At 36.8% G+C, this 23,505-nt stretch overlaps 1 protein-coding gene across 3 annotated transcripts in view; it reads left to right on the top strand.

Annotated features, from left to right (window-relative positions):
* The window catches only part of HTT (huntingtin), a 79,063-nt gene that overhangs the window by 26,127 nt on the left and 29,431 nt on the right, over nucleotides 1-23,505 (top strand). For all 3 annotated transcript variants that reach the window (XM_061376002.1, XM_061376003.1, XM_061376005.1), the window contains 25 exons: nucleotides 979-1,119; nucleotides 1,744-1,902; nucleotides 2,003-2,100; nucleotides 3,647-3,786; nucleotides 4,649-4,712; nucleotides 5,148-5,248; nucleotides 6,696-6,842; nucleotides 7,842-7,962; nucleotides 8,172-8,248; nucleotides 10,097-10,248; nucleotides 10,643-10,845; nucleotides 11,731-11,857; nucleotides 12,517-12,644; nucleotides 13,340-13,450; nucleotides 14,026-14,103; nucleotides 14,750-14,973; nucleotides 15,528-15,606; nucleotides 15,740-15,901; nucleotides 16,525-16,580; nucleotides 17,371-17,519; nucleotides 18,142-18,278; nucleotides 20,250-20,366; nucleotides 21,843-21,965; nucleotides 22,483-22,721; nucleotides 23,026-23,168. In XM_061376002.1, coding sequence (XP_061231986.1) covers nucleotides 979-1,119; nucleotides 1,744-1,902; nucleotides 2,003-2,100; nucleotides 3,647-3,786; nucleotides 4,649-4,712; nucleotides 5,148-5,248; nucleotides 6,696-6,842; nucleotides 7,842-7,962; nucleotides 8,172-8,248; nucleotides 10,097-10,248; nucleotides 10,643-10,845; nucleotides 11,731-11,857; nucleotides 12,517-12,644; nucleotides 13,340-13,450; nucleotides 14,026-14,103; nucleotides 14,750-14,973; nucleotides 15,528-15,606; nucleotides 15,740-15,901; nucleotides 16,525-16,580; nucleotides 17,371-17,519; nucleotides 18,142-18,278; nucleotides 20,250-20,366; nucleotides 21,843-21,965; nucleotides 22,483-22,721; nucleotides 23,026-23,168 — 3,276 coding nt within the window. The remainder of the gene's footprint in view (nucleotides 1-978; nucleotides 1,120-1,743; nucleotides 1,903-2,002; nucleotides 2,101-3,646; nucleotides 3,787-4,648; nucleotides 4,713-5,147; nucleotides 5,249-6,695; nucleotides 6,843-7,841; nucleotides 7,963-8,171; nucleotides 8,249-10,096; nucleotides 10,249-10,642; nucleotides 10,846-11,730; nucleotides 11,858-12,516; nucleotides 12,645-13,339; nucleotides 13,451-14,025; nucleotides 14,104-14,749; nucleotides 14,974-15,527; nucleotides 15,607-15,739; nucleotides 15,902-16,524; nucleotides 16,581-17,370; nucleotides 17,520-18,141; nucleotides 18,279-20,249; nucleotides 20,367-21,842; nucleotides 21,966-22,482; nucleotides 22,722-23,025; nucleotides 23,169-23,505) is intronic.

The following is a 23,505-nucleotide window of genomic DNA, read 5'->3' on the forward strand; positions in this document are numbered from 1 at the left end:
TGAAAGTATCAATACCTGAGCAAGGAAACTATTTTGAGTTGCAGTTCATTTTGTAGAAGCTTCTAAAACAAGTTCAGAAGAATATAGTTCTTTCAAGTACTTGTCTTAATATTTTTACAGTTGATTTTGTTTACAATGCCTAATGTGTTTTAATGAAAACAAGACTACATGTATTTTTTTTAGCTTTATCACTCTGTTATGTTTGAATTCTGTGTTGATTTTTCTGAATTCAGAGGAAATGCTGTTGTATCAGTTTGTGTTTTGAAAATGTTAACTTTATTGTAAAAGATTCAGCTGGAGTAAAGCAGAGAATTGATTTCAGGTTTTCAAAGGCCTGTGTGAAATCTCAAGTTGAACTTTTTTCTCCACTTTTAACATCTTGCAGCATTTGAACAAACAAGTTAGTGTGGTTTTTTTTCATATGAGATGGGCAAAGAGGCTTTTTGAGGGTATATGATTGTTGGAGGAGGCAGCTGGGGCTCAAAAGAAGAAATATTTTCCTTTCTAGCATAGTAATGAAATGTCAGTGGGGATTTTCCAGGAAGCCTTTATGGCATACACTGCTGCTTCAATTTTGTTTTTCACTGAGAAGTCCATGTCACAGGCATGTGTGTATGTGTCATTACATATGATTGAAATGAGCATTTAAGGGGAAAAGAATGAACATCTTTTCTGAATTATTAGTTGTTCATGTACTCTGCTAATGCAGTGTTCTTGGAAAGAGAGTGTAATAGCTGTATTCTTAGAGGTAAAGCGAGGTGGTAGTGTGTGTATTAGTTCGGTGTGTTGTCTTTTTTCAAACAAACAAAAAGGCCATATGTAACTGCTGCCTCTTACCAACTGGAACTACTTGCTCTGCCTTTACTTTTTTTTTTTTTAATCCAGGCTAAGCTGTTTATATCATACAGAATTATTAATTAACCTAAAAACAATTCATGAAGCTTTTAAATACCCCCTGGGTTTGTTTTCTTCTCCCAGCTTTAGTTCCTGATAGGGATGTGAGAGTCAGCGTAAAAGCCCTGGCAGTAAGTTGTGTTGGAGCAGCTGTTGCACTTCACCCTGACTCTTTCTTCAGTAAACTGTATAAGACACCTCTTGAAGCAATGGGAGAAGAGTATGGTATGTTGCAGTTCACCTATTCCATTTTAATAGTGCTTGAGTTTTTAAGTGCGTGAGGCAGCATTAAATATTGCACCAGTATTGGTATGAACATGCTGTCTGAACACCATTTTTGCTTTCAACAAAAATGAAGTCTAGTTGAATGAGCTTATACATCTTCTGACAAGATGAAGCTATTTTAGTACAACCGCTATACAGAAGCAGTTTGTTTTTCTTATAAATGGTTTCTTCTAATTTATTTCAGGCTAACTTATAAATGGTTTGTAAGCCACTAGGTTAATTTTTATAAATGCTGCAATATTATCATCAGGGGCCTGGACTATTCAACTGGTTTGATACCAGCAGTGGCAAAGGTGGAGTGTTAACCAAAACTCTTCTTAGATTTCCCCAGAGCAGTTTGTGTACAATTGAAATAAACTGCTGATGTTTTTATATGTAATCAATGAACTGGATGGTGTGAATGATCTGTAGGTTACATCCAAGGGTAGAACCAAAGCAGGCATATTGTGAATATGCTGATACCGATTGTACAGGAATCGGTACCTCCACTGAAACATTTTTAGGGATCAGTTAAGTCTAAGACTAGTATTTTTAAAATAAAGTAGTTGTAACTTATTTTCTTAGAGGAGCAGTATGTATCAGATATTCTGAACTACATTGACCACGGAGATCCCCAGATCAGAGGAGCCACTGCCATTCTGTGTGGAACAATTGTCAACTCTATTCTAATTAAATCCCGCTTTGATGTGGAAAAATGGCTAATAAATGTCAGAAGCTCAACAGGTAACAATTTGTTTTAAGGGTGGGTTTTGATTTGGTTTGGGTTTTTTTATGTAACCGAAATTCTCTTTTGTTTCATTGCTCTAAATGCTCTCTTTGTTAGGAAATCTCTTTTCCTTGGTAGACTGCATACCTCTGTTACAGAAAACACTGAAAGACGAGTCGTCTGTTACATGCAAACTGGCTTGTACAGCTGTGAAGGTAAGCAGAACTAGCGGTTTATTTGAACCACCACAGATCACAGGGGTGTTATTTGTTGACTAGGATCCTGCTATGCTCAGGTGTATGAGCATGAAGCAAAAAATTACTTCTTCCCCAAGAACTTCATTGTAGAAAACATGAATTCTGGCACAGAAATGGAGGAGCAAACAGCTGGAAAATTACGTTGGTTAGATCATGTAGCAGTATAATAATGGCATTTCTAGTCATAAATGTACTGGTTTGAGCTGTACTGTTACATTAATCAACAATAGGATAAATCCATTAGATAGGGTATCTAGGCTGAAGAAGGAAGTGTGAACATGTAGCACCTGGTTGTAGCCTGTATTTGGAGAGCAAAAATTTGGTATGAGAAATAACAATAAAATAGTGATTATTTCCTGAAATAATAATTTTTAAAAGTGAGGAAAGTTTCAGGAAAGCAAGTTTTTCAAACTGGGTAAAAAAAATCCATTGGGACCATTGTTAAAATAGAGATGAGAGCTGAGCTGGTGAGTGGAACTTAGAGTGTGTGAATTTTATTTTTGTAAGAAAATCTGTGGAAGGTGTTGTTTGAAAAAGCAGAGGAATGAAGGAGTGAGCTTTTCCCTGAGGAATTTTCCAGAGAAGTAGAGCAAGAAGGACGAATTACAGGCCAAGGGAAATTAATTCGCTGAGAAGCACAGGGTGGCTGACTGTGTTGTAGCTTATAGGTCTGTGAGGCAAAGGATAGCTTTTAGTAAAATACAGATAATGTATGGAAAGTATGATTTCATGTGCTAGGAGGGGGGATCTGTGGTGCCACTGAGGGAAGGAAATCCAGTTAGTTAAATTATGCTATCTTTTTTAACATTCTGTTCAGTGATGTTATTGCTTGAATATAGTGGGTTTATTTATGGTTACACTTGTGATTATGGCTTTTTGCAAGACTTAGAATTGTTCAGTTATGGCAACTTATATGAGTCAATTTTGACTTGTTCTTTCCCTCAGTATACAATGTAGCCTGATTTCATACCTTTCAGCAGAAATGTTCTAAAGCATTTTGGGTTCTTAATCCCTGAAAAAAGAAAGTACTTTTTTTTATGTAGCTAAAGATGACATAGTATAGAGTTCTGCAGCTTTTTCCCAAGTATCATACATTGTGCATATAGTTGAAGAGTCATTAAAATGTGGAGGTCTGACTGTTTCAAGAACTAGGTGTCTAAAAATACTCTATGGAGATTTGGGGAGAGTGTTTTTGAGCAGATAAGAAATAATGGTGCTTGTGATGGGTAAGCCCTATATTAGACCTTACTCTTTGAAGGATTTTCCTCTGATCTCTAAGGCTTGTGTTCCTCTCTGGAGTTTAAATTCAGCATTGGGTTTGAGCAATTCACATGGAGCTGCTGTCCTAGCCTTACAAAGTGCTTGGCTCTGGAACTGTCTCCTAGCAATTAAGCAATAACTTTTTCTAGTATTTTTAATAAAACAGACTTTTCTGACTCACTTACATACTTTGATTCAGAGAACCTCTCCTGTAGTGTAATTGAAAGTTGTTTTCTCTTTTCAGCATTGCATCATGAGCCTATGCAGTAGCAGTTACAGTGAACTAGGTTTACAGTTAATTGTTGACCTCCTTACACTGAAGAGCAGCTCCTACTGGCTAGTAAGGACAGAACTTGTGGAAACACTTGCAGAGGTAGATTTTCGGTAAGTGTTCATAGTTTTCCGTGGGTGTTTTAGCTTCAGTGCAAAGATGCTGTGTATGGGAAACTGGAAGCATTATGGAACAGTTTCTTCTGAAACATCAACAAGTTTCACAGAAGTGAGACCAATCATTTGCCTCAGGGATATATGAATTCCTTTGTCAATTTACCAGTGACTTCACTACCAAGCCCAATCCTTGTAACACTCTTGGAGTTTCTGATTCACTGGTCTCTTTATCAAGTCTTCTGTTTGTGATTGGAGAGACACCATATCATCTGAAAAGTCACTTGGATTTCATGTTTAGTTGTGCACATTTTTCATAGGAAAAAATCCCTGAGTTATTCTCCATTAATGTCAGCTCTCTTCTGTTGCTTGGTTTCTGTTACACTGAAAGGACTATGACTTTACGTACTTTCCTTGCATTGCCTTATTGTCTACAGGTTCTTCCAAGCTGAAAGACAAAATATGTTTATGTGAAAATTCTTCAACCTATCCTTAATCATACAAAATTGGACTCTTTTCTGAATAGTGATGTTAGGAATGTGTTACTGTATTTTTAAAACTGTCTGTTTTTTCCCTGTGGGGTTGGGGAAGAGGAGGGAGGAAAAGCCCAAACCAATTACAATCACAATGTGTAAATTACCTTTTTTAACTAAAGAGAAGTAATTCTTCTATCGCACCACCCAGATAATAGTTTAGCAAATAGCTTACCTTTTCAGAAGGTAGCAAGAAAGTTTGTTTACTTCTGACAGTTTCCCTGCAGTGGTGTGTTTAAGAAAAATAAACCAAAAAGCTCTTCAGACCACTAAAGGGAGAAATAACATTTGATGTTAACTAATGTACCCTAAATTCTGGTTTACTGTAGGTTAGTCAGCTTCTTGGAAGGAAAAACTGAGAGCTTGCACAGAGGTGTTCATCATTATACTGGTGTAAGTAAAGTATTCAGTAAGTATATTGTGTTTCTGGATGAAGGTACCAGTGCAATTTCAGCTCTTCATGTTTTAAATTCTAAACATCAGTTTCTAAACACTGATAGTTGTTGCAAGTATGTTTTGTTTGCAAGTTATGTTTGCAAGTATGAGTCTCAAAGCTCATGTTCTGAAACTTGTTACAATTGGAAAGATACTACTGAGATTCAGGGATCCTTGGTGTTCTCTGCTCTGTGTGTGGTTTTGCTGTGTTCTTTTTGTAGACTTCAAAAAGGTTTTGGCATTTATGTATTTAAATGGTGTATTTGGCAGTGTTAAGGTAAAGGTGATCTTACCGACTTGGATGACAGTTAACTAGTGAGGTTTCATCTTTTAATGATCTGGTCAATTGATGAAAATGCTCAAGGAATTTTACTGTGCTAACTTACTTTCTAGCTACTAAAACTTCAGGAGAGAGTGCTTAACGATGTTGTGTTATGTCTGCTTGGAGATGAAGATCCAAGAGTGAGACATGTAGCTGCAGCCTCATTAGTGAGGTATATATGGCTTTTTTTTATTCTTCCCTTAAAATAAAGTTTAGAAAGGTACTTCTGTGTTTCTGTGTACCTGTAACTAAAATAATCCCTTGGTGGTTTTATATTTTTGTTCAAATGAGGGATGGGAGACAAATGCAGTTTTGTGGTACTTAGAACATGCATCATTCTGAATCATCAAGCAATTGTACTTGCCTCTTTATTAGCTTTGCAACTGTATTTAACTGTACTACATTCTGAGGGTCGCTTTCAACTTCAGTTTTGTTTTCTGCATGCTGAAGTGATTCGAGTAGTATCCTGACAGTAGTTGTTGGGCTTAAACTGTTGCAGTTCTACCGATTTGTCTGAACTCCCATTGTACTTCCCACATGGTTATAAGTGGTGTAGCTTAAAACTTGCTTGCTAACTGGGGATAGTAAAGTAACTAATCTTGTTTAACAAGCTGCTGTTTGCTATACCCTACTACAGTTACAATTGCTGCAGCAAATAGGTAGTATTAGTTGGTAGTTTATTGATGTGAATTCAGGGCCTTAATTTTTACGTTTAAAGAACTTGGGAGTATGTAATACTGGATTTCTGGAATATTTTATTGTCAGAGGAGTCTCTTCCCTATTTTTTCAGATTATTAATTGCTGTGTAATTCCTAATAACAAATAAAGGACAATGAAGCCTTAAAAATTCTGCCACTTAAAAGCCTTGATATTGCAGAAACAGCTCAGTAGAGAAGTAATTCAGTGCGGCATCATAGCTAGCATTTGTTGCTTTTATTCATGGGCTTGATTTTTGAAATGAAGTTATTTTATCTGACTGGTAACAAGTTGGAGTTTTTCCTGTATCTTCAGGTTGACTTAGTGACAGCACATCTGTTAAGGTTGGAAAAGACTTAACTGCCTAAGAAAGTTGCTCCAAGCTTGCAGAAGCCCCTTGATACATCCTGTGTGGGCATTCAGTTGAAGTACTGGCAGTGAAATGTCTACGGAAAATGTCTACCATACTTTTTTTGTTGCTAAGTTGAAATGTTTTTCAAGAAGACTGGGTCTTGTATGTTTAAGGTTCACTGCATAGAAATCAGATGGCAAGGAACTGGCCTTTTCGGGTAGAAATTAGGTTTTAGTTGACTCATATATCCATGGGAAAAAACATCTGGGGAGACAGAGAAACAAAGAGAAATACTCTAGTGAAGTGGTCATTACAGTGTGTATAGGTAGGTGTGCCTATAAATGCTTGTTTGTTTTTTTTAACTATTACGTGTCACGTTTTGCCCTGATTTGTGCTCCTTGGTTAAAAGGAAGATCCGTTTTTAAGCTACATTATGCAGTATCAGTTTTAGTAACAGCATATACAGTTTGATGCCTAATTGGTGTGCACCTTTCTGAACTGTATATTAAATGTATTTTAAATTGTATATTAAATAATTTCTGATTAGTACTTTTTGATAATTATCTTTAAGGCTTGTTCCAAAGCTGTTTTATAACTGCGATCAAGGACAGGCTGATCCAGTTGTGGCAGTAGCAAGAGACCAAAGCAGTGTGTACCTGAAGCTACTAATGCATGAAACACAGCCTCCATCTCACTTTGCCGTGAGCACCATCACCAGGTATGTTACATGTCTTGGCTTGCCCTAAAAGGAACATGGACCCAAATTTCAATTTGTAATGCCTAGAAGCATAGTTAAATCCTGCAAATCCATGTGCTTATGAATTCTTTTTCCAGTCTGTAGGAGCATCATGAAGCAGATTCGTGTTTAAAGAATAAATTGGTGTGTGAGTTACTAATGATGTGCTCACATATTGATCATAGAGAGTCATTGTTCTCTGAATAACTTTTATCTTCATCCTAAAGTCACCCTTATTTGTCCATTAAATTGCACAAGTGCAGCATTGCAAGCTAATTTTATGTGAACATTGTTATCCTTTAGGTATGTTGTTTGGTCCAGATTTCTAACTTTTCAAATACTGTTTAATGATTGTGGTTGCAGAAGTCTATGCTGCCTGTATAACTTAAAAATCTGATTGTGTGATCTTGTTGCTGCATTTTTGCAGCCAACTACACTTCCCTAAGCTCTTCTGTTTAGATGTCTTGTCTTATAGACAGTATGAGTTGTATATATTTAGGGGGGCTCTTTTCCTCTATCAGCTTATAAATACAAGATTTTAAGTATGTACCTCTTCCATACATTGATTGTGTCACTTAAGATTTATCTACTGGAGTATGGAAACAATAGAACTTTATGGAAAGTTTATAGTGTGGTTTTTTCTACAGCAATGAAGGATCCAAAAGTTGTGAACATGCAAAAATGTTGTATGGATTTGAGCAAGAGCAGACTGATGTTGAATTGGTGGTGATCTCTAGAACACCTACTTAAGTATTGAGAGACTGGTCTGCTGTTTCTGTTTGCTAATAGAAAGATTCGATTTATAAATTAAATTGCTTTTGCTAGTAGAGAAGCAAAAATATTAAAATAAGGTGGTATTTGGAGTGTTCTCAGATTTTATATTTTATAAGCAGTCTCTAAAATAATAGTAATTTAAGCCATAATTTTTATTTGAGCTGTTTTTAAGTACATGTTTTAGGGGTGTAAATATTTTTATTTCAGAACATATAGAGGTTACAACATGCTGCAAAGTCCAACTGATGTAACTATGGAAAACAATCTCTCAAGGGTTATTGCAGCGATTTCCCATGCATTGACAATATCCACTACAAGAGCACTTACGGTGAGTTTTAATAGTTGTTGTAGCAGCTGACTTTTCTTGCTCACTTGCTTTATTTTTTTATTGTTTCCTGGCTATATTTGTACCTGCATCTTTGGTACTGTGGCAGTAGCAATGCGAATATATTCAATTCTCACTCTTCAGATACTTTGTTATTGTTGCAAACTCCTCCAGTGATGAAACTGATTTAGTTCTTGGTGTTAACTTTTCAGTTTGGCTGCTGTGAAGCTTTGTGTCTTCTCTCCACAACATTTCCAGTCTGCACCTGGAGTATGGGATGGCACTGTGGGTATGTTAGCAGATAAGAACTTTATAAAGAAGAATATAAGATCAGGTTGCCTTTAAAAAGAGTAAGTGTCAGCAGTTTGTCATCTCTGGAATCACAGCACATATAACAGGGATTGGCTGCAGCCACTGTAATAGATAGATACATATGGTCTACATCTGGCAAAATAAGTAATAGGAAAAAATTCATGCTTTTGAAAAATGTATATCTTCAGGATATTGTCTTGTAGTATCTCTCTGGAATGAGAACATGATCATTTTCACCTTGATCTCATGTTTATGTTGAAAGAACAGTTGTAAAGGAGGTTGCTTCATAGTTGCTTTTATAACTGTAAAAGTATCAGATGCTCTCTCTATTTGGCACACTGAATGGGAAGACCAAATGAGATAGCCCATACTTAAGTGTTATGTATGTAATACATGATAGCCCCAAAATACTTAGATTCTGAAGGGTTTCTTCAGAATGCAGCTGTACGGCTGGCAGCTCTAAAGCTTTGATCTTGCCTCTGATTATCAATGTGTTGAGCCGTATGAACTGTAAAGCTAGCTACTGAAGGTGTGCATGTGCAGAGCTGTTTGGTTTGTAAATAGATTTAACATAGTTTGTTCCAATTTTTTTTTTAACTGTTATGTCTCTTACTTTATTTTTCTGGAATCCTGAAACTATTGCAAAATATGATCTTGTTTTAAAATAAAACCCCAAAGCCCAACAGCTGTCCCTCAGCTGCTGTTCTAGTTGGGGTGCCCTTTTTTCCCTTGCTGGCCATAAGTGTAGCATACTTTCTATATGCATTCTAGAAGATGTCTTGTGAGCTATAGATCCAGTTTTAATAACGAAGTAGGTTAGGATGTGAGCAGTGCTTAGCTGGAAAACAAAATCAATGCAGAATTGCAACAATGCATCTTCTGCACTATCCAGCCTAAAAAAAATATTGGTTTTAAGATGCATCAGTGATGCAATGACAGCCTTTGATCTTTTCTCTAATTCTTTCTTTCCAGATTTTTGGCCCATGTTTATACTAATTCAGATTGTAGCTTTATTTTTGTGGAATGAGACACATTATATAATTCTGTGTAATAAGAGTATAATAACATGGATAATAACATGACAATTTTGTCAGAATCCTTTTTTGTCTTAAGAATTCACAATATTTGAACTGTTGCATTCCAACTGTATACAACTCAACATGGATTAATTGATAGGTTTTTAATGTTATAGCAAACAACACATATGAAAATATATATTAGAAAAGGAAGGCACTGTCATTACCTGTGTAGCTTTGTCAAAATAATAGCTCTACTTCGTGTCAATTCATTTCCTGAGATTGCTCAGCAAAGTGTGCTAGACCAGAGTGACCACATTGGGGATTATTTTTTATAATCAAAAAAGAAAGAATTTCCTTTATTTAGAGGTGGCATCAGATCTTTTTCTGAAAGAATGTTAGTAATATTGAGCAAGCCTTACAGCTTTGAAATAGTGCATGTAATTCGTATAGTATTCTGACAAACATCTTATTACACTTATTACTATAGCTTGTGTCTTCCATCCGTAACTTGCCTATGTGGAAGTCTTGACTTGGAGGTAGTTCAGGACCATACTGGTTAGCAATGAAATACAAGATTCTTTCCTTCATCAGTAGATGTCAGTAGCAGCTTTGGTATTTGCTATTTAAGAAAACAGTAATGGCTCTTTAAGAAGATAGAGTATTGTTGGGTCTCTACTGTAAGTTGTTTTTTTAAGTCCTAGTTTAGTGTGTTTCTGTAGTTTACTTGACTGTTAATTTTCATAAGACTTTAAACTTACCAAAAGGGGAGAGAAAAAGGTCATGACACTCCAATATTAAACTTCCAGTGATTCCCAGCCAAGTCCTTCAGATGAAACTCAAAAGGGCTGCACCATTGGAATGGCTGGCATGGTCCTGTCTCTCCTTTCATCAGCATGGTTCCCACTGGACCTCTCTGCACATCAGGATGCTTTGATTTTGACTGGAAACTTGCTTGCAGGTAAGGCAGAACTAGGAAAGTAGGATTGTCCTGATACTTTTACCATTAGCATTAGATGGCCTGTGTCTTACCCTGTTTTGATCTCGCACAACAAAATACTTGCAAGACAGAACAGAAGAAATAAAGAAGAAACTTCTTGCACCCAGGATGTTTGAAAAGATACTGCCTCTAAGTTGCAAATTTCTTCTTAGTTGCCAAAGGGGACTATGCAGGATGCTTAGTACAGGCTGGGTACAAAAGGTTAACTTTCTTTGCTGTTCAGAATTATGCATCTACTGCTAGTTTTGAAAATGTAGGCTCTCTCTATTTGAATTTCTGTTCATAACCATACATGTCTCTAAAATTCCGAGGTTTTAATCTTAATTTTCTGTAAATAATGTGATTTATATTGCAGCAAGTGCTCCCAAGTGCTTAAAGAATCCCTGGGGTGCTGAAGATGATTCAAACCAAGGTGCTGCAAAGCAGGAGGAACCCTGGCCGGCTCTAGCAGATCGAACTCTTGTTACTTTAGTAGAACAGCTTTTTTCTCACCTACTGAAAGTCATTAATATCTGTGCACATGTAATGGATGATGTTGCTCCTGGCCCAGCAGTAAAGGTATGTATTAAAAATAAATTGTGTGATGTAAATACTGCTGTCATAAAGACCTCTTAATTTTAGAGTTAATATGGGTAACTAGCTCATCTCATATCTTGATAATATGACCCCATTCTGGGTAGGAAAGCAAATCACATGAAAAGAGCATGCATATCATTCTTCCACGTAACATGTTTTTCCTTAGTTCTGCAGCGTTTATAATATGACCTTAATTTTTGAACCTTTTATTAGTGCTGAATTCACCTGAAACATTAATTTGGTGAGGAGCGTATATAGCAAATGAAGTCAGCATCTGTTGACTTTTGGCTTTGTTGGCTGTCTATAATGCATTGAGCTCCTTTGGGGCTAAAAATGACTTCTATCTTTTGAATATCCTGCAAAGTATCTTGACTTCTGAAACAGCTCCTGTGAGGTACTTCTGGCTTTGGGTTTTTGTTTTGGCTTGGGCTCTTTTGAGGCATTTACATTTTGAGACTTGCCTGGTGCCTGTAAAGCAGTGTTATTAGCATTAGTAATTTCTTCATATTTTGAAAATGTGATAATATTTTTTGGTGCTTGTCGTGGTTTAAAACCCAGGCAGTAAAAATAACTGTTACAGCTGAAACCAGGGCAGTGCTTTGTGTCTGCAATCAAAAGAAACTTTAGTGATCAGAGTTTTGATTCCATTTCATTGATCGACACTGAAGTTTGGACGTAAAGTAGAGAATACAGTAAACTTCTTCCTTTTCACCCAGGAAATCCGTTTCCTGAACCTGAGAGTTGAGACAATTTAACTGTCAGTCAAATAATGGGAAGTTTAAACAGAAGATGAATACACTTACATTTGTGTAGAAAAAGAAAAGCTACTTGTGCATGCAAAATTAATCAAGCTTCTTTTAATCGTAGGCAGCATTACCTTCTCTCACGAACCCACCTTCTCTTAGTCCAATTCGGAGGAAGGGGAAAGAGAGGGAGGTTGTTGAACAGGCCTCTGTGCCAATGAGCCCTAAAAAGGGTGGTGAAGCAAGTCCAGGTAAGCACACTTAACTCCTGTTAACCCTCCCACCTGTCATCCTCACCTGAGTATGGTTACAGCATAGAGAAAAGAAATAAGACTGAGTAACTGGTTTGCTGAAGTTTTGGTTCAACAGCCTGGCAGACCCACTGTCAGAAGTTCTTTCTCAGTACTGCTTTGCAGGAAAGGCAGCTGTAGGTGGGGGCTTCCTTACTGGTTTGGTTTTCAATAAAATTAACTGTGCTTTTCCAAAGCAAGGTACTGCTGGATCCTTTTACTTACTGCTTTTCTCAATCTACTCATCTATTGACTAAAATTAGGAAGTAATTTTTGCAAGTATTTTACTAAGGAATATGAAATTTTCTCTGCACCTTTTGGCAGGAGCAGCTTCTGCTGCTCCCGGAAACAAGGTTCTGAATCCTGAAAACGTTTTTCCTTAGTAATGAATGAAAGGAATGGGTGTTAATTCTGTTTCTTAAATCGTACTCAATAGTGAGCACCCTGGGTTAATTTATGTTATCTCAGGGGGCTAGTTTCTTGGAATGCTAGTTTGTATTGTGGTTGTACAGCATGTGTGTTTGCAGTTTAAAACCTGCATGCAGATTGAAAAAGTGTCTAGTAATGACTTGAGGATCCTAGAGAAAGTATGTTGTGCTAATCTATGATATACTTTTAAGCTCCTAGGCAAACTGATGCTGCTGGGCCTGTTCCAACAAGTAAATCATCTTCAGTAGGAAGCTTTTATCATCTTCCATCATATCTGAAGTTATATGATGTCTTGAAAGCAACCCATGCTAATTATAAGGTACTACATGATCTCTGATGATTGAATTAAAATGTGGTTGGGCAGTCACTTTATTTCTTTTAAACATGGCTCTGCTTGTATTGAGACTCATTTGTTTACCTGTGTAAACAGTTTATATACACACACACATGTAGACAAAATCACAACCACCAGGAATAAAAACCAACAGAAAACCCAAATAAATCCCTCTGATAGGTATTGTCACTCTATTCTTGTTTGTCTGCTGGCTAATGCTGGCACCAAACGACCCTTTGCTAGCTCAGCAGTGCCAAATAGATCCCAGTGTCTGTTTCTCTCTGCAGTTTATTCCAGGATCAGTAAGCTTTTTCCATATTAGTTCAGGTCACAGAAGATGCATTCCCTAGGGGCTTGGTGATCTGATTTGTGTGCTTCAGGGGGTGTGTTCTTTTTACACCTACTGTGTTTGAGAAATACGTTATCTCTTCTCTGCTGCTTGTCAACATCCTAGGGCTTTCCAGGTGCTGTCACTTCCTCAAGCTAGAAGATCCTTTTTCTTAGTCAAAATGAAGTCTTATTTTCTAGCCATTCATAAGGGAGCCTAAGCTGTCAGTGGCATTAATCAAACCATGCTGTATTTTTAGGCAAAAGATCTTTTTGTGTCAATGCCACTTTTGTAATTTTTATCTCCTGAAGTAATGGTTAATAGAAAGTGTGATTTTACTTTCTGGGACCAGGTTACTTTGGATCTCCAAAACAGTAATGAAAAGTTTGGATGTTTCTTACGGTCTGCCTTGGATGTTCTGTCTCAAATCCTGGAACTCGCTACTCTTCAAGACATTGGAAAGGTATGAGATCTGTGTGTTCTTTCTTTTGTAGTTAAGTTTTCCAGTATCTGTCCTTGTTGGCGAAAAACCACATATTAATTTTAAAATTGGTGCTGTTGTGAGAGACAGTAGTCCTAGAAGTGATGCGCTACCACAGTGTTGGGTAGAGTGCTAAAACAGATTTTCCAGGTTAAATTGCTGTAGTTGAGAAGTGGCATAATCTTTTACTGTTTAAATTTCATGTGGAGGTTTTTCTTACCAGGAAAATGGCTTGCCTTCAGTCATCCTTACTCTATTAATATGTTTAAATATACTCTTGTTAAATATGCAAAATGTCAGAAAGCATACTGCTCCTGTTCCTCTCCTGTGTCTTCATGTTTTTTGTTCCTCAACTGTGGTGCTGTGAATTGTGGTGCTTTAAGATTAGGAGGCAGATCTTGCATTTTTTTATTTCTTTACACACCCCCATGATTTCCCTTATATTATTGTAGTTTAAGTTAGTAACATAACCTGTGCTGTTGTCCAGTTTTCATAGTAATGGTGCATGTGATAAAGTAAAAAAGGCAACTAGGTTCACTTATCTTCTGCTTTTCTAGTGTGTCGAAGAAATTTTGGGATACCTAAAATCGTGTTTCAACAGAGAGCCAACAATGGCAACAGTTTGTGTGCAGCAGGTAAGGAGGTAACTTTTTTGTGTGTTGCTGGGAGGTTAATCCTGATATCCTGAGGTTATCAGTTGGACATTAAGGCTTTGCACATTCTTTTAAGGGAAGTAATGTGAGGAAACTGTAGCCCAGGTGGAACAAACAGAGCATGTTTTCTTTAATTTTTCATTACTGTTCTGAAACTTGATATTGTCTGAACAATGTAATTTCTCTTGATCTGCTTCCAATTCAGAGAACTGTTTTAGCTAATGCTCAGAAAACCACGTTGTTTCCTACCTTGCCAAATATGTTCTATAGGCAGTTAACTACATTAGAACCAAGGCAACTAAGGCAAAGAACTTCCTTACTGATGGCTTCCGGTTAAATGTTTGGGTTCAAGTCATCAAAGCTTAATTTTGGTGGGAGGTATTAGTAGACTATTGAGATGTCACATGCAAACACCTTAAGTTATGAAAACAGTCATATATTTTTGGGTGAGGTGTGGATTGTTTTTTTTCCACCTTTTCTGTCTTACATACCTATATGATCCACACTATGCAACTTTAACCTTCCCTCTTACGTCCTTTGGGAAGATGAAGAGTCAACCTGGTTTGTTTGTCCCTCCTTTTCCTGAAACATTAACTTTTTTTTTTCCCCTTCCAATTTTCTTCTCTAGTTATTGAAAACATTGTTTGGGACAAATCTGGCTTCTCAGTATGATGGCTTGTCTTCAAACCCCAGCAAGGCTCAAGGCAAAGCTCAACGCTTAGGTTCTTCTAATTTGAGACCTGGTCTCTATCATTATTGCTTCATGGCACCATACACACATTTTACACAGGCTCTTGCTGATGCTAGTCTGAGGAACATGGTTCAGGCTGAGCAGGAACACGATGCTTCAGGGTAACTTTCTTCCCTTATGATATAATGTTAGCTTGAACTAGAATCTCTTTTTGTTGTTTTTCATAAATGCAAGTATCATAGGGGGGAGCTAAGTAACTTGAAATTACAGTATTGTGTATTATTTCTCCTGTAGACTTAAGAAGAGTAATTTGTCGTGGTAGTGGCATCCTGAATGCAACACTGTATTGATGATCTCTAAGGAGTTTTACAAATCAAAGCTAAATTGTTAAAATGGGCATTACTCAGGGTTTTTTAAAAGTGTAATAATTTTAAATGCTTGTATTCAAAACTGTTTAATTTGGACATTAGAGCAAATAGCCTTAAAAGAAAGGCAAAGGACAAGAAACTTTCTCTGCTACATGTTGGTCCACAAATCTATGTGATCTGATATAAGTGTACTGTAGGTTGTCTCTCTTCTTTCATTTTGCTAAGAATCTTGAAACAGTTAAGTAGATAAAAATTGGCATTGGTAAAACAATATGCATCTAAGGAGAGTGTGTTTGTTCCCCCATTTTTTTTAACACTAATGGATTTTTGTTTGTTTTTTATGACAGATGGTTTGATGTGCTGCAAAAAGTTTCTACACAACTGAAAACTAGCATTACCAGTGCAGCAAAACATCGTGCTGATAAGGTACTTGCATCTGTGTACTCCTGAAAGTGCTGTATATTAGATTTAAAACATTTTGCCTCCTTTAAAACATAATTTGGTTTTGAACCAGAGACGTGTTCAGATGTTAGATTACTTTAAAATCTCTCTATTACAGAATGCTATTCACAATCACATTCGTTTATTTGAACCCCTTGTCATAAAAGCATTGAAACAATATACCACAACAACATCGGTACAGCTGCAGAGACAAGTTCTAGACTTGCTTGCTCAACTGGTTCAGCTACGAGTTAACTACTGTCTTCTGGATTCAGATCAGGTTGGTACCTCACCACTTGGGGGAACTTGTGGTACTAGTATCTCACCCATAGGCTTCATATTTACAGCAAAGGTACTTGCAAAAGAGCAGTCATTGTACTATAGGTGAAAACAAAGACTTACAAGAGGGTGATATTCAAATTCTGCCCTCTTCCCACCCCTAGCCACGGATAGCTTCACATTTCTGATTTCTCTATTGAATGTAAATTACTTTCTAAGCTTTCCAACAACTATTTAAGAGCGGCCCATCAGATCGAATTATTAAGAATAAGATGATGTGGACAACACAATGTGGTGTTAAAACTTGATTTACAAATAGAAATACCATCTTTCTGTATTGAGAATATGTGTGTTACATGACTGAGAAGGTTCTACTTAATATACAGACTATAGCTAAAATGTGTCATAGGTTCATTCAAATTATAATAAGCTCTAACATCAAGAAGATTCTCAGTATCTTCTGTAACTGTAGAGGGAACACTTCATAAGTGTTAGAATGAGCTATATGTGATGTTTGGTACCTGTCTTTTGTTCCTTCCAAAATATACGCTTTTGTAATTGTCAAAATTATTTCAATGGAAATTAATGCGTCTGTATCTTTTGTACACTTTGTTCTCTCTTTAGGTGTTTATTGGATTTGTCCTAAAGCAGTTTGAATACATTGAAGTAGGACAGTTCAGGTATGAAATTAGCAAAGATCCTTTGAACAGTATGTGTTTAAACTGTCTGAAGTATGTACTGATTTGTTTTGCTGGTTGTTTCTGCCTAATGAGAAAGGCAGAGTTACCATCTGGGCAATGTGCTTGTTTATTCTGTGGCTCCAGTGGCAGCCCTTTCAGATGATTAGGGGCTGAAGAAGTCAGGAAGTGTGTGTGTGGTGGGGGGTAGAAATCTTAAGCTATGTTGTTCTGTTTCTCCGTTTAGCATTGTAAAACCATTCTTTTGGGACCCTCAACAAGCTATGCTTTCTAGAATCAGCACTTCATTGCTAGGTTTCAGTTACTGAAGGGAGAGCAACTGCTTCCTCTTGTGGAGTCAATGTGAATCACTATGCATTCTGATCACCTGGTACATTTTCTCTAGTACCTAATAGATCATAAGCAATGCAATAGAGTTTTTACTGTCAGCTGTTCTTTTTTTTTCTCACACTTGAGTTTTTATGAACAGATGAGGTTGTGTTTTTTTTGGCCTGTGGATCTCCTACAGTAATAATCCAGTGTGTATCATGTGCATTAGGTAGTGTGTTATAAAGCTAGTAACTGTGTACCAGCACACTGTAATGGTCACAGCTTGAATGAAATCCCTTGGGGGATAAAAAAACCCCAACATAATAAAGAGCAAGGCACAAAACTGATAGAAATACTGTATTAAAATAGAACAACGCATTCTTAAAAATAGTGGAAAAAGATTCCTTTTTACTGAATAGAGTTGTGCAATTCAGACTTGACACTTTTCATTTTTTGTTTCCAGGGAGTCTGAGGCAATAATTCCTAACATCTTTTTTTTCCTGGTGTTGCTGTCTTATGAGCGGTATCATTCCAAACAGATAATTGGAATTCCTAAGATCATTCAGCTGTGTGATGGCATTATGGCCAGTGGGAGGAAAGCTGTTACGCATGGTAATGAAAAGAAAAAAGCACCAACACTTGTTAGTAATAGTTCATCAGTAAAACCAGTATTGAATAGTAAGCTATAGAAAACTGTAATCACATTGATTATTCCGGAATACACTGGAATTTGAATTCTTTAAAACGTTAGTCTCCTTCAGGAAGTTTATTGTACCCTACTAATGCTGCTACCCCATATTTTACATAGTACATAATAGCAATAAAGCTTTTATTTAAAACTTTATTAGGTAAGAAGTTTATAACACAGCACGATGCTAAAGGGTTTGATTTTAGTTTTTAGTCTCTTTCACTTTCCTTCCACTTTTGGTCTTTAACTAGAAGCATCTTTCTCATAATTTACAGTGATTCTGCTAATAAATACTTTAGCTCTATGAGAATGGGCAAATATGTCCATAATATAAATTTTCTACTAGAAATAATAAGATAGACATCATTATGCATGATCATTTTGGTGGGGTTTTATTGATCAGGGCTTTGTTTTGTTTCGGGGTATTTTGAGGGGTGCTGGGCAAAACCTTTAATGAACTAAAGCACAGTTTAGTAGCTGAACTGTACAACAAAACACTACTCAAGAGTGACTTGTCTTATGTTGGAAAACCAAATCTCATTTCAGCAATACCAGCTCTGCAACCCATTGTTCATGATCTCTTTGTGTTAAGAGGAACAAATAAAGCTGATGCTGGAAAAGAGTTGGAAACACAAAAAGAAGTGGTCGTGTCAATGCTGCTGAGACTTATACAGTACCATCAGGTAAGAGAGGAAAATGTCCTTGTTTATGGCCTATAAGAGGGTAGTCTTGCTGTGCTAAAAATGCTTCAGGCGATTTTAATGACTTTGTGTAGAAAACTTGAATAGCTGGATTCTGTGTGTGATCTTTCCTTATAGAGAATATGCAAACATTTTTTGGGGTAGGGGAAGGGTTCTGCACTGCAAATCAGTATTTTGAGTTAAATAACATGTCTGTGGGATTTTATAATTAATTAGGCCAGGGTAACAAAATACTGAAAAGCTTCAGTTAGGATTATGGTCTTAGTTGTGTTGCAGATTGAATAAACAGAAGATCAGTAGGAAAGTTGAAATAAATTAGGATTCAATGAACTTGAAAGAATGGGGGTAAAATTAGAAGAGAGGACAGGATTCAAAGTATGAAACATGCTGCCCAGAGATGATTTAGGTATTGCTGTACAATACCAGTATCTTCAATAACACAATAAAATATGAATTATTTCAATAAGGTAATGAAACTGGTAGCTAGACAATTATTGACATTTACTACTTTGCCCCAGATCTCATGGGTCTGGAAAACATGTTTCTGCCTTGTAGGAGGATAAGAATTACTTTCTGAATACACTTTGTTTAGAATTAAAAACATAAAAGTAATTTTAAGAGAAGTGACGTGATTAACATGGCATCTTATTGCTTATTCGTGTACTTAACACTTTTCCTTTCATCATGTGAAAAAGCATATGCTAATGTAAGCAGTGTATTTTCTGAGAACGCTTGGAAAAAAGTCGGTACATCTTGTCAAAATAATTTGTTAGGAACTGCATGTTCGGATTGGGGTAATTTTGTGTATCCACATTTTCTTTTGAATGTGTAGTTTTATAATCATAAAATGACTAATATAACTATATGATGACACCCTGTAGACACATGATATGAAATAGTGATTAACTTTTGTGTTACATAAGGTACTGCAATTGCAAGCAGATTCTCTTCTGACACACTTAACCTATTAAAGACCACCCATGCACTGCTCTTCCCACACCATCCCCTTTGTAGTTCTTGTTCTGTCCCATTCTGCTGGTGCAGTATGTATAAACCAACCCCTGGGCAGTTCTGTTCTTCCCTGGTTGTGGCTGGGGTGTTCTGCAGTCGTGTCTCTGTAGCTTGTGAGGCTCCAAGAGCTGCAACCTTTAACTTTTTTCTGTTATGACTGTAGCTACCATCCGTGGAACTCCAAAGTCAAGTGATTCAGCCCAGAATCACTTATCTCCTCTCTTATGAGAAAGCTTTCAGGGAAGCAAATCATCTGGTGATCTCTTTTTAATTGTCTGTGTTTCTGAATCTGAACTACTTGAAGTCTTTTACAAGTGCTCCATCTAACTGGTTTTCTGAACCAGTTTCCTTTGGCTTGTCAGTCCTTGAAAGGGTGGTATCTCTAACTCAAACTAGTAATACACTCAGTTACTAGAAGTGGTCTTTGCTGTTGGTGTCCTCCATTATATTCTCTCCTATAAACTTTTATATGAAAGTGACATATCCCAGGTGAATGAGCTCCATAAAAATGTCTGTTTTGTTTCCTTGACCAAATTTAAACTTTTTTGAGCTAGAGTGAAGAAAAGTTATACATCTAGGAAATGTTCTTTCTCCCATCTTTGTTGAATATGCAATATGGCACTAAGATATAGTATCCTGTTTTGTTTGCAGTTTGAGCAGTCTTTTGACAGATCCTTTTTAAGAGGATCAATAAAGCTTTCTTATTTTTATTTTTTAATTTATAAAAGTAATTAGAAAATTCTTAAACAAAAAGACATAATTAAGAAGAAGCTTTTGACCTGAAAATGGGGTTTTAAGAGTGTTGTGTGATTTCTCATGTGAATTTTCTTTTCTTTTTGGCAAATGGATGAAACAGTAAACATTTTTCCCATGACAGTATTACTCAAATGTTTCCTGTTAGTGTGTGGGTGTTTACTTGCATTCTTTTGGACTTTTCTTCAGGTGCTAGAAATGTTCATCTTGGTATTGCAACAGTGTCATAAAGAAAATGAAGAGAAATGGAAAAGACTGTCCCGGCAAATAGCTGACATTATTCTCCCAATGCTTGCAAAACAGCAGGTTATTTTATGCATTTTTTAAATCTATAAAAATGTAAACCAGTTGTTGTAATGTGTGTATGCATCAATAATGGCTTTATATATGAAAAAACAATTACTGCAAGGTAAACTAAGTCTTTGAAGTGATAGTCATATTTAAATCATAGAATCATAGAATAGTTGTAAAGGACCTTAAGATCATCTAGTCCCAATCCCACTTCCATGGGCAGGGACACCTCACACTAAACCATGTCATCCAAAGCTCTGTCTAACCCGGCCTTGAACACTGCCAGGGACAAAGCATTTACAGCTTCCTTAGGCAGCCCGTTCCAGTGCCTCACCATGCTTACAATAAAGAACTTCCTCCTTGTATCTTCCCGTGTTAAAGTTTGAACCTGTTTACCCCTTGTTCTACCACTACAATCCCTAATGAAGAGTCCCTCCCCAGCATCCTTATAGGCCCCCTTCAGATACTGGAAGGCTGCTATGAGCATGAAGTATGTGTAGTATCTTCAAGGCTGTTTCCTTAGGAAGGTCATTCTACTTCTCTTACATATGTGATGATATCAGAGCACTTATTAAATGGTGTGAAGATTCTCCCATGTTTCTAGAATGTCAAAATTATTTTTTTTTGTAATTGCAGTTGGATCTAATTACTTTTTTTTTTCTTGATGATGAGGGTGGAAAGATGTAGTCTGAAACTGCTTTAATAAACTGTAGAATCATGGAATAGTTAAGATTGAAACAGACTTCTTGATATTGTCTTCACCTCAAACCAGGATCTACTGGAGCAGGTTGCTAAGGACTGTGTGTAGTCAAGTTGTGACAGGCTCTAAGGACGGAGCCTCCATAACCTCTCTGTGCAGCCTCTTCCAGTGTCTGAGCATCCTTACAGGCAGAAAACAAACAAATAAAAAACTCCCTGTATTTAAATGACATTTCCTGTGTTTTACTTAGTGTCTATTGCTTTTCATCCTGATACTGGATACCACTGATAAGATTCTGGCTCTTTCTTCTATACTTTGGTTGTCTCCTCCTCCCACTTCACCTGGTCAGATACTTTTGCATGTTGATAAAGATCACCCTGAGCCTTCTCCAGGTTGAACAATGACAGTGCCCCTTGTATGACAGATGCTCCAAGCCAATGTAACAATCCACATGGCTTTCTGCTGGACTCCCTCCAGCATGTGCGTCTCTTGCTGTCTTTGATACACCTTTCCTGGAGTTAAAAACAACTTACTTCAAGGATAAAAAGCAAAATTAGTGAAATTGTGCCCTTAGTGCTCCTTACCCTATGATGGCAGATGCCTGCTCCCATGAGGACATCTCATGGCTGGGGAGTGTAGGCTTTCATAGCTTTACATTTCATAGCTTTTGATTGCTCTGTATTTTGTACTTTAAAGGACAATTTCCTTACACACAGGATGTCATAGAAATGTTGTGTTGCACTTACCTTAAGTGGTTAGTTACAAATTAGTTTTGTGTTTTTCTTTTACAGATGCATATAGACTCTCATGATGCTCTGGGAGTATTGAACACTTTGTTTGAAATTTTGGCTCCTTCATCCCTTCGCCCTGTGGACATGCTTTTAAGGAGTATGTTCATTACTCCTAAAACAATGGTAAGCAGTTCCTTCCAGAAGAGAGAATCTGGTGTCTTCCATACAAAACCATAAAGTATGTGCTTCTTATTTTGCAACATGTGTTAAAGTGCCAGCAGCAGATTTTAGGAAATAATTGGTTAGAACTAATATGATTTACCAACTGGGAATACTTCATGCAGGAATGTTCTGCTTATGCATTATTTGGCTTCATTTTCTATTTTGATGATCAGGAATGTAGAGAAACATACTGTTGTAGCAAAATCTAGAATACAATTCCACAGGTAATTCACATTTTTCTCATGCAAGTGTTAGTACTGTTTCTGTAGTTGAGAGATTGTTTAACAGAGTGAGCGCGAGCTTGACAGTTATCACAAGAATAGCATTTTGGAAGACCTGAACATAAAAGTGCTTGCTCCATTCTCAAAAGTATCTAATCTTATACAACAGTTGATGAAATTGAATACTTTTGAAGTTAACACCACGCAGAATGTATTTAAATAATTAGCTGTCTTCTTCATTTTTGTATTTGTGTTAGGCATCAGTGAGCACTGTCCAGCTATGGATTTCTGGAATTTTGGCTATCCTTAGAGTTCTGATTTCACAGTCAACAGAAGACATTGTTCTCTCCCGTATACAAGAGCTTTCCTTCTCGCCGTATTTGATTTCATGTCAAACAATCAACAGACTGAGACATGGAGAAAATAACATATCCGCACCAGAGGATCGCACTGAGGTTAAACAGGCTAAATATCTGCCTGAAGAGACATTTTCTAGGTATGCTCCCTTTTGACTAACTTAAGGGAAAGATTAAGGTTTCCGAGAAATCACAATATTGACTGTGATTGTTTATATCACAATAATAACCCAGATCAAATATGTAATTATTGAAATGCTTGTGATCGTCTCTCCATACTTACAGCATCATATTTGGTTGAGGTTAGCCTGTTCTGTAGCATTTAATTTAGCATCCCATTTAGGGTGCATAGACAAAGACTGAGTTTCATGGGTAAACCTCATCTTCTTCTGAAGGGTGTTGCATTGATAGTTTTTGTGTTGATTGTACACATGCTTTTTCAAGGTTTTTATTACAACTGGTTGGCATTCTACTGGAAGATATTGTTACTAAACAATTGAAAGTGGACATGAATGAGCAGCAACATACTTTCTACTGCCAGGAGCTGGGCACACTGCTTATGTGCTTAATACATATCTTCAAATCAGGTAACACTTTAAGCATTGCATTCTGTTGTAGCATGCAGTGGCAGAATGGGTTTTCACTTCTGAGACAATTGTTGAATGTGAGGAGTATGTGTTGCTGAAGATGCTCTACCCTACTCAGTATAAAGAACCTCCCAAACTTTGTGCTTGTGCATATGGGGCACATTTTTCACATTTCTTGTATGTGGACCAAATGTAACCAGTGACTTTCATCTCTTCTTTTAACCTATTTTCCTGTTTTTTTAATTCTTTCTTTTCTGTGACTGTCCTTTTTGCCTTCTAATTTTCAGCCTGCAGCTGAAATCCAACAGTATTGGATTACAGTAGTTGGCTGCAATTT

Source organism: Neopsephotus bourkii, unplaced genomic scaffold (assembly GCF_033783945.1).
Source record: "Neopsephotus bourkii isolate Nb327-2 ecotype Australia unplaced genomic scaffold, CSIRO-AGI_Nbou_v1 NB_1686, whole genome shotgun sequence".
NCBI classification, from domain to species: Eukaryota; Metazoa; Chordata; class Aves; order Psittaciformes; family Psittacidae; genus Neopsephotus; species Neopsephotus bourkii.